The sequence below is a fragment of the Myotis lucifugus genome, unplaced genomic scaffold, assembly GCF_000147115.1.
Source record: "Myotis lucifugus unplaced genomic scaffold, Myoluc2.0 scaffold_5024, whole genome shotgun sequence".
Lineage (NCBI taxonomy): Eukaryota > Metazoa > Chordata > Mammalia > Chiroptera > Vespertilionidae > Myotis > Myotis lucifugus.
In genome coordinates this window covers 1-10,676 of record NW_005876072.1, presented here as the reverse complement: position 1 = coordinate 10,676, position 10,676 = coordinate 1, and the positions used below count along the sequence as shown (strand labels likewise).

At 39.0% G+C, this 10,676-nt stretch overlaps 1 protein-coding gene across 2 annotated transcripts; it reads right to left on the bottom strand.

Annotated features, from left to right (window-relative positions):
* Positions 1 to 602: 602 nt before the first annotated feature.
* LOC102431896 (peptide chain release factor 1-like, mitochondrial) lies at positions 603 to 10,670 on the bottom strand. Of its 2 annotated transcripts, none has more exons than XM_006109016.3 (7): positions 10,660 to 10,670; positions 8,123 to 8,202; positions 7,094 to 7,277; positions 6,474 to 6,637; positions 4,428 to 4,545; positions 1,640 to 1,776; positions 603 to 992 (listed from the first exon to the last, which is right to left on the bottom strand). In XM_006109016.3, the coding sequence occupies exons 3-7, from the start codon at positions 7,188 to 7,190 to the stop codon at positions 792 to 794; spliced, it is 717 nt and encodes a 238-aa protein (XP_006109078.2). In that variant the 5' UTR covers positions 7,191 to 7,277; positions 8,123 to 8,202; positions 10,660 to 10,670; the 3' UTR covers positions 603 to 791. The 2 variants fall into 2 exon arrangements, with proteins under 2 accessions (XP_006109078.2, XP_023605054.1); XM_023749286.1 differs by lacking the exon at positions 10,660 to 10,670 and adding an exon at positions 10,497 to 10,515.
* Between the last annotated feature and the right edge of the window lie 6 nt (positions 10,671 to 10,676).

Here is a 10,676-nt window from a genome sequence, read left to right as displayed (position 1 = left end):
TCTCCCACTGGCCTGCCTTGACCCCTTGGGGAAGGGAAGCCCCTTCCAAGGGTGTCCTATCCTTGGACAACCTCAGTCCTAGTGTATGAGTTCTCCCCAATAGCTGATCCCATTATCAGCTAAAACATTTTATCACAACCTCACTGGCCAGGCCATACCATTACTTTTAATGGGGGTCCATTAAAAGTAATGGTATGGCCTGGCCAGTGAGGTTCGGTTGGTTGAGCATCATCCCACACACCAGGAGGTTGCAGATTCGATTCCCAGTCAGGGCACAGGGCCTGGTTGCCTGCTCAACCCCCAGTAAGGGGTGTGCAGAGGCAGCCAATGGATAGTTCTCTCCCATTGATGTTTCTATCTCTCTTTCCCTCTCCTTTCCTCTCTAAAATCAGTAAAAACACTCAAAAAAATTTAATGGTATGGTTTCTGTTTTCTGACTAGACCTTAACTAATACAGGATTTACTGTCATATTTCTACTATATGTTTGAAGTGTTTTATAATAAACCAATTTTTGATCAGTCATTAAATATTTTACATAAAACAATGACTTTCCTTTGTCTATTTCTTTTAAGGGGTCCAAAATACATAACCAGAGCCATGATTATATTGTATGTGTATTTTTACTAATACATTTTGAGAGAAGATTTATTTACATAAACTCTTAAAAATATGCATATTGCTTCTGTTAACTCATGTTTTTCAAGACAATATTGGTGATTATTTACACACAATCTGATTTGCTGTAGTAGAATTTTTCATTAGTTGTAAAAGTCTTTAATAACAAATCAATTTAAAGTTTTTTGGAAATAATTTCTACTAACGATTCATAATCCGCATAGTCTTTCAATGACTGTACAAGTTCATCCAGTAGGTACTCTCCTTGCATAAACGTTTCAAGATCATGAAGTGACGTGTTTATTCTGTGATCTGTGACACGATTCTGTGGAAAATTGTATGTCCTTATTTTCTCTGACCTTCCTTTACTTCCAATCTATACATATATAAAAAAAAGATACGAGATACAGTTAAATTCATGGCAACTAAACCTACAAATTTCACATAACTGGAAATTAAGCTCTTGCTATTTTATAATCTGAAACATAATGTAAGAACCAAGTTTTAACCTGACTCCTCATATAACATGGGAACATAGAGAAAAAATAACAGGGGCTTTACAGGCAGACAAATTAGTATCTGAATCCTGTGCCACTTCAGCGTTCCAGGACTTCAGGCAATTTATTTCAACTTTAGCTTCCCCATCTGTAAAATACAGATAATACCTACTACACAGTGATGATGTGTACATAAAGGGTGGCACAGTGATATTCAAATGATAACTATATATAATCTCTGTGAATTAATTTAGTTATCTTCAATGATGACAAAGTGATGTATTTCCCATTAATACAGTATGAGTAAAATGTCTCTGTAGTTAAATAATAGGAAGAAAGTTCAGTTCGCTTTCCATCTTCCATAATTTTCAGAATGGAGACCCCATATATCTATCTGTTTTTAGTTAAGTGATTAAAAGTGTGAGAAAAACACCCTTGAATATAGAAAATAGAGCTTAGGTATAAGATTACTATAAAGACAGAATTAAATGTTTATCCTTTAAAAGTATTTTCATTTCAGTTTTACCTGAATCTTTCTAGCATTGTATCTTTTACTTGTTTCTTCTTCAAGCTGCATGCTGTATAGTTTTGCACGTAACTTTTTCATAGCCATCTCTTTATTTTTCAGTTGCGATCTCTCTTGTTGGCATTCAGAAACAACACCTGAATAGTGTTATGAGAATCGAAGAGTATTAATTAAAAAAAAATTATCTTCATTTTATTATTAAGGAATACTTTTCCTTCTCATCCTTTTTCGTCTTCCTTTATGAGGAGACAAATAGGATTCTAATATAAAAGGAAGACTTAAACAACTTATAGTTATCAGAAAACTCAAAATTTAAGTGTGAACTAGAGCACAAAGCATTTCCATTTTGAAGGCATACATACTACACAATAAAAATTAAGACCCTGAGACATGCATCTCACCACTCCAACTGCTCTGAAGCTGGCAATGGAGGGACCTATGAAGAACGGACCTTTACCTTTTACCTAGCAGGAGTTGGGACATCTACTGCTAATATATAGAACTATTCTATTCTTTTGGGAAGAAAGTCACAGATGGGGACCTTTATACGTTGGGACCCATTGTCTGGGAAAAGGATGCAGGGATGTTTTTTCTAAAGGCTGCTGCAGTAACGTGGGGTGAATGATTTTTACCAGGTGTTCTAGTTATTGTCTTTAAGTATCTAATAACTACAATATGAATTGTTCTGATAATTTCGCCCTCCCTGAAAGTAATGGACATACTACCAGCTGCTGGCTGGTTAGTTTCTGATATGTGAAGTAACTATTTATTCATATATTCCTGCAAACAGTGCGGGGGAGAGGGGAGGGCTTGTTTCTTAGGACGAACGACCATCTTTATGCTCCAGAAACATCACATGATCCAAACCAAAAGAGACCTTCTCACAGCCGTGGCACCGGATTGCAACGAAGATCTCCATCTGTGTAGAGCCATGCTGAATATACTGCTTTAACCATTTTTGTTATGCTAGTAGTGGGGCTCCCTTAATGTAGAAGTGACCTGGCTGGCTTGTAGCATGGTAAAAGCCCTGAATGCCACTTCTAGACTTACATATGGGATAAATCAAGAGCTGAGCCAGATCAGGGAGGCAGTTCCAGAGAATCGGGCAGCAATAGATTATCTGCTCTTGTGGCATAAATGTTAGGGGCAAAAATAGCACATTGGGGACTAGCTATGTTTATGGGAAATATTAATCATGTTCTGTTAACCATGACTGCCTTATTCTAATTAAAGAAAGGATATTCTAGCCTGGCTGGGAGTTAGAAACCCAGGGAGTCACCCTTGGGATGAGGTCCATTTTCATTGAAGAACTACCTATTATCATGAAAAGATCAACAACCCAGTTGCCAAAACAATGGCGTCCCACCCCAGCCAGCAGAGCCTACTTCCCCATCTAATCTTGGTCCCACCCTATCTAAGCAGCTGGTTTGGAGCAGTTGCAGAGCAGATTTTTGTAGATGACCTGCTGCTTCCCCATGCTGCCAGCAGTATTGGAATAAATGCTCAAATATGATTAAAAAATTTATAATTTAATATGGATTGCTTTTTCATACCCTCAACGAGGTATCTATTTTAAAAAATCTCATCATAGAAACAAATATATTAAAAAGTTAATCCCATTAACAGAGATCACTATTCATGTTTTTAATATTTCCATCCATTTTTTTCTATTCTAGTTTATATACTATTACGTAAGACATCGTCTTAAGGTTTAACATGATAAGTTCCTCATATTTAAGAAAAGAAAAATACATCAAACTATCCTTCCCATCAACCACTACTAGTCAATGGGATTTATACCTGTTTGAGATAGGTCACTGTAAGAGTCTTGTATTCTTTCTAGATAACTCAGGTTTGCTCTTCATCTGCTCTTTATCACAAGTGAATCACTACAGTTCTACCTAACAGATACTGCAGGCCCAATAAGGATCTATATAGCTCCACTGCTTAACTATCTAGACTCAGAACCCCTGGTGATCTGTGGATGAACCTAATTGAAAGAAGACCCTGAAATTATATGGAAAACTTTGCATATATGTATGTTTCCAGGTAGGGGATCCAAGCTTTCATTTCCTCAAAAGAATCCATGTCCTCCCTTCAAAAACTAAAAACTAGTGATTTAGAGCATCCTATATAATAAAAGTGTAATATGCAAATTGACCAAACGGTGGAACAACTGGTCGCTATGATATGCACTGACCACCAGGGGGCAGATGCTCAATGCAGGAGCTGCCCCCTGGTGGTCAGTGCGCTCCCATAGGGAGAGCGTTGCTTAGCCAGAAGCCTGGCTCACGGCTGGCGAGCGCAGCAGTGGTGTCAGGAGCCTCTGCCATCTCTGCTGCAGGCAGGCGGTAAGGAACAGGCGTCCTGGACTCAAGAGCCCCAGACGGCGAGAGGGCACAGGCTAGGCTAAAGGACCCCCCCACCCCCCAGTGCACGAGTCCCGTGCACCGAGCCTCTAGTTTTCTTATAAAGAAGAATCCATGATAATGACTATATTGTGGGGATTTTTAAAATAGTGATATCTATTCAATATAAATTTGAGAAGGCTACCTGGAAGGGCTATCCACACCTTCTCGTCACTGTCACTAATATGGAAATTCCTTGGGTTCAGATCCATCCCTTCATCTTCCTGGCTTTGCAACTACCCTGCAGAGTTTCAGCCAAGGAGTCTAAATAAATCCTTAGTACAGATTCCTCTGGTAATTAAGGATCTATTTCAGTGAAAAATTAAGTCATTCAGAATTTGATTTCTTTCTTCAATGTTTTGTGTTGAAGAAATACATACCCGTTGGAAGATGAACTATCCGGACAGCACTGTCGGTGGTATTTACATGCTGCCCCCCAGCTCCACTGGCTCGCTTAGTATCAATTCTCAAGTCTTTAGGATTAATCACTAGATTAATCTGTACATAAGAGAGAAATTTGGGATTAAAAGTATTACATATATGAACTCTTCAAAAGAATGAAATAGCCATAAATATAAATATGTATAGAACTTATGAAATTTAGAAGGTTTAATTTTAATGGAAGGTAGTTAGAAGGATACCATTTTTTAAACTTTTCATTTTGGAAGAGTAGCAGATCAAAATACTATAACAACAAACCCTAATCCTCAGAAACTGGACTTCTCTATAAATTATCCTCTTCTTATCACATGAACAGCAGAACTTATGTTATTATTAGAAATGTAAGTATTAGAGCTGAAATGAGATTTTGCCGAATATTTCTGAGTTCAAGAAGACTTTGGCAGAGGAAAAAAACAATGCTAGCTTAGGAACTATGGGAAAGGCTTATTTTGTTTAATTTTAATTAAAGGAGGACTTAAGTATTTTTGGAGGCAGAGGAGAGGCAAAGGGAAATTGCCAAGGCAAGATTCAATTCATAAAGACACTGGTAATATGTAATACCCTTTGTAATACTTTTAGCAATAAAAAAAAAAAAAAAAAAAGACACTGGGATCTGATGTCAGGCTAATGCTCTGTCCTGGGAATCACCACCAGAAGCACTAGATTAAAGAAACTGTTTTAAGAATAACCGTGAACCACTCTGTGACATGTCTACAACCCTCCCAGTAAGAATCCTACCATCATAGGCCCTCCCTTTTTCCCTACAAGTTGCTAGAAGAATTAGATGATACATGGACCTTAGTTTCCACCTTTTCCGGAAAACTCTCTTCTTCCATCCCCAAGATGCTTGAGCCAAAGTGATTAGTATCTACGTATGGCCCCTGTTACACAGTCAAATAGCACTCCCGCCCCATCCCCCCAAATTAATAAAGAGAAACCCTTAATTAAACTTCCTTCTCAAATCATACCTACTTCATTTTGAAAGACAAGTCAAATATTTATTTTCAGCAGAAGGAATGTAAGTGAAACAACATCCTCACTAAGTTATTTTATAAATATTATATAAACAAATTTCTTTGTGAGAAGAAAGTATACTCATTGTGAACACTAAGAATATGTTTCCATTTTAATGTGACTGGGTTATGAAGTAGTAATTGTCAAATTGTCACCTTATTAAAACAGGATTCTTGCTATTGATACTCTGAGAACCAATCAACACAAAGCAAAAATCATTAGTCTTAAACCCTAATTAAATTAGGTTAATACTATTTCTCCTGCAGAGATGGTCTCAATATAACTACTTTAAACTTCACAGTAGAGAAAAATTAATAGACAGTGCACAAATTGATGATTTATACATCCTTAATTCTTCCCATCTATAATAATAAAAGTGTAATATGCTAATTAGACCCAAAGACCTTCTGGACGAAGCCGGGGCTGCGAGGGAAGCCCAGGTGCCTGCTGGCAGCTGGAGGGAAGCTGGTGCCGGCAGCCAGGGGAAGGAAGGCCTACTCTTGCATGAATTTCATGCATTGGGCTTCTAGTCCTATCCTATATAATAAAAGGCTAATATGCACATCAACAGAAAGGCAGATTGACCGGTCACTATGATGCGCACTGATCACCAGGAGGCAGACAGTCAATGCAGGAGCTGCCCCCTGATCATCAGTGCGCTCCCACAGGGGGAGCACCGCTCAGCCAGAAGCCCTGAGCCGGGCTCACGGCTGGCGAGCGCAGCGGTGGTGACGGGAGCGCTAAAGATGTCTGACTGACGGCTTAGGCCCACTCCCCGTGCACTGGGCCTCTAGGCTGTTATAAAATCATACTTATTGGACTGAGATACCACATCCTCAAAAATAACTCAAAATATGTGATAAAGGCCAAATACAACAAGGAGATGCACAATTCAGTCAAGTGAGTGTTCCTCTGGGACGAAGCACTGTGCTAGGCCCACGATTCCAAGAAGGGGCACTGTGATGCCTCACCTCAGTGGGTAGGGGTAAGATTGCCACAGTCATGGTGCTGGTGTGAATGCGGCCTTGCTTCTCCGTCTTTGGCACTCTCTGTACTCTGTGCACACCTCCTTCGAACTTCATGTGCTTATAGGCCTCGGAACCCCCAATGCTGGCAGATGCATGTCGAAGCCCACCTTCAAAGTATTGGGAAAACACAATTCGTTTTTTATTCTTATCATTTATTAACATTTGACCATCACTTCTACCATCTTGAGACATATTTTAAAAAGCTACAAAACAACCTATAGATGGTAAAATATACCAAAAAGCTTGAACAAGTCTATGATGGTGTTTTTAATATGTAATATATTTATTGCTAATTATTAAACCTAAAGCATTTATGGTGTTAACTGACTCAACATGTCTAAAATATCACTTTTAAAAGACAGTCATTCAGTGGTTAGTATTGACTAACATTTTTTAGGCCCTTGGTATATTTTCATTCAAACTTATTTAGGTAAATGATGAGCATAAAACTACTTAAGCATCCTTACAAATAAATTCGAAAGCCTAGTCTTTCCAACCCTTTTCTTAGGACACACGTAGGTAAATCTACACTTTTCCCCAAACAAATTAAACAGTTCACTGACCTATTTCACTTGGAAAATATTCCAGGGTTTCAAAATGCCATCTTTTAAAAGCAGCATATTGCTGATACATATCAAACATCTCTGAAGTAAACAACATTGCCTCCTGACCCCCAACTCCTGCAGTTACCTCCAGGATCAAATCATTTTCATCTGTTTCTTCTGAGGGAACCAGAAGTAAGATAATCTGTAAATAAAAAAATATCACTCCTTCTATAATAAATCATTACTCAAAACTTTGAAAAAGAGGCAAATGGTTAGATGCAGAATTTTAAATATTTAATTTACTGAAAAGTTTCTCTAAGCAAACTTAATACTGCTGATTACTTCCAACCATCTTGCCAATTAGAACCGTAAAAGCATAATTTCTAAAAAATATTAATATTACCACCTATGTTATAAATGTTATAAGGTTCAGCTAGCACTTACAGGTGTTTTTTTTTTTGGTGTTCATGTATACTTTACATCAGTTCTCTATTCAGTGAATGATTAAGTACCTGCTGTGAGTAGGACACTATTGTGTGAAGAAAGCAAAAGAATCTATCCTTTTGAAATGTGCAGCCTAGCATGATAGGAAAAAAAATTGCATTTTTAAAAAAATCTTTAAGTGGAAAAGAAACTTGCAATTTTGGAAGTGAAAAGGCCCTTCGAAGACCTGGTCCAATTCCCTCATTTTACATGTAAAGGAAAATGAGGTTAACAAAGGTTAAATGATTTGTTAAATCTTCTACTCATAGCCTACCCCACCCTCATCTTTTAAATAAACAAAAGAGAGGATACAGAATAACAATATTACCTTGCCTTTCTGGCAAATCCTATTCATGTAACATTCATCCTTGTGCCAGAGCTTTATAAATCCTTTTAGTATGCTAAAAATAGGACCACAGGGAGTACCTTTTTCCGGCTTTAAAAAACAGTTTATATTTCTAAATACTAACTAATTAAGTCCTAAGTTGTTTTTATTAACATCTAATAAAAGTCTTTAGAAATAATAGCACTAATGCTACTTTATTCTTTGTATAAATACTATACCTGATGCTTCAATTGAGCGATTTCTTTTTGACAGGAAGCTATTTCATTCTCTGCAAGTTTCCTTAGGTCTTCATTTTCATCTAAGAGATAAAGGCAATAGTAGGTTAAGTTTTCCTTAATTAGTGCTAAATTGCCAACAGAATTTAAGGAAATAATTTTGTTACTGTAGCTGAAGGGAAAAATAAAATGTCTTTCTTGTCCTTTTAATAACTGCCATTAATTAAAAATAGCATTTTATGCATTCGTTTTCATAAACATGTAGCTTTAAAAAATATTTTGCTGATGATAAAAGAAAGCATAAATAAAAGGTAATCTATATAAATATAAAGAAGCTTTTGAACTTCGTTATAATTCTACCTCCATGAAATATTCATATTAACAAATATTCTTTTAGTTTCTCTTAAATCACTTAATTTGGACTCTGCTTAACTCTGACCTTGACTGTTGCATGAGCCTTCATACTGCTGTCCATGTCACCTTCACCCTCATTCCAGGCTGACTTCTAAGCCACCACAAATCCAGCTTCCTAAGCCACAAATCTATTTTAAACATTCACTCCCCAATCTAAAAACTGCTGGCTCCCTTCTGCCAACAGGATAAAATCAACCTTTTTACATTAGTATTTGATGGTCCCCTTTGTGGACGAAAGGGGCCACATGCTGACCTGACAAGCTCAGGAGAGGCCTGCATGGAGGTCTTGCAAACTCGGAGACCTAAAGTAACCACAAAGGATGGTCTGAAATTAAACTTTAGCTAAAAGCAGTTATGGTGGGCAGTTACATCCTGGGCCAGTATCTTCACTGACAAGGTCAACCTTTACCTTAACTGAGCCTATCTGTCTTTTTGCATCTATGATAACAGACCCTTAAAATGTCTGAGAAACTTGTGACTTCCCTTTCTCTGGAGCCCCTGGGGCACAACCAGGTGTGCTGGGTCCCAGGACAGATACCACAAATTCCTTCATCATCATGTTAATTGTTCCTGCACCACCTAAGTATGTGTCCATCATTTTACTTTTTATCCAATCCCAGGGGTTTCCCTGCTTTGCTTATCCCTCCTCCTTAATCTATCACCAATGAATTTCCTGTAACCCACCTATGTTCCTCCTTTGATTGGGATGTATAAATACAACTGTAACCCCGCCATTCTCCGGAGCACTATCTCAATTCATTGAGGTTCTGCTTCCCGGCATATGTCGACAGTTTGGCTCAAATAAACTCACAAAAATTCTTTACAGGTTTCAATGGTTTTTTTACGTTAACACCTTACAACCTGCTAGTTCCCACAATCTCGCTTCTCCCTTGGTTTAAGGAAGAGTACGGTGATTAAAAGCATGAGATCTGGAGTCATTCCAATCCCAACTCCATTCCTGAAAAGCTGTGTAATGTGAGTGCTTATTTTACCTCTATGCTCAGGTTCCCCCTCTCTCACAGGAGGCTAACAGGACTTACTGTATAGTGTGTTATATGAACTGGATGAGTTAATACCTCAAGAGAGCTAAGCAAAGCCTGGAGTATGTATGGTAAAGGATCCATAAAGGTTATACTACATTATATCCTCTAAGGGTGGGCCTTTATTCTTTTTATTTTAAATTGATCTTCATTGTGAAAGTATTACAGATGTCCCCGTTTTCCTCCATGAACCCCCTCCACCTCACACTCCCCACGCCTCCCCCCAGGCCTTTACCACACCATTGTCTGTGTCCATGGATTATGCATACAGGCCTTCCCAAGAAGTTCTCCTTGCTCTACTTAGGTCTATTCAGATATCTGTCCTCACTTTATAAAAAAAAATATATATTTTATTGATTTTTTACAGAGAGGAAGGGAGAGGGATAGAGAGTTAGAAACATCTATGAGAGAGAAGCATCGATCAGCTGCCTCCTGCACACCCCCTATTGGGGATGTGCCCGAAACCAAGGCACATGCCCTTGACCGGAATGGAACCTGGGACCCTTCAGTCCACAGGCCGATACTCTATCCACTGAGCCAAACCGGTTAGGGCTGTTCTCACTTTTTAGCTGTATTATAATTAATTCTCTTTCCCCAAATAACACCTTGACACCCCACCCCCCCACCCCAGAGCCCTGCTACCCAATGGATTGCCCATGAACCAGTCAGTAGCCTGGCATCCCTGAGAGCTTCTAGAAAGGCAGAAACTTAAGCTCCACCCAGGTCTTAATGCATGCTAGTCACGTGAGAAACTTGTTAAAAGCACACATTTCTCAGATTCGGAGTCCTATGTTTCCTTTTACCAGGCACCGCCCCTGACACCACTGCAGGTGGTCCTTTTACCGCACTTTGAGAAACGCTGCGGGGGGCTGTGTCAATGGCACACAAGGGCTCAAAGAGGAGGGGTTTGGCTCCAAACGCACTTCACGACGCCTTGGCCTCTGATCCAAACCAAAAAGGGCTGCAACTAAGTGAAGAGCTTCACACTCGGGGACAGTGCAGACACCCGGCCAGCGGCTCAGTGGGAAATGCCGACGGAGCGTCCGGAGCATGTTTTGCATCCCGATTCCTCGGCCCGGCCCTTACCGTGCAGCAAGGGCTCG

Excerpts from the sequence above, each read along its gene's own strand:
- LOC102431896 (XM_006109016.3), bottom strand. The coding sequence starts at position 7,190 with ATGTTGTTTACTTCAGAGATGTTTGATATGTATCAGCAATATGCTGCT. Across the intron at positions 4,546-6,473 it reads TCTTACCCCTACCCACTGAG|ATTAATCTAGTGATTAATCC; the intron begins GTGAGGCATCAC and ends TCTTATGTACAG. Across the intron at positions 1,777-4,427 it reads GATAGTTCATCTTCCAACGG|GTGTTGTTTCTGAATGCCAA; the intron begins GTATGTATTTCT and ends AACACTATTCAG.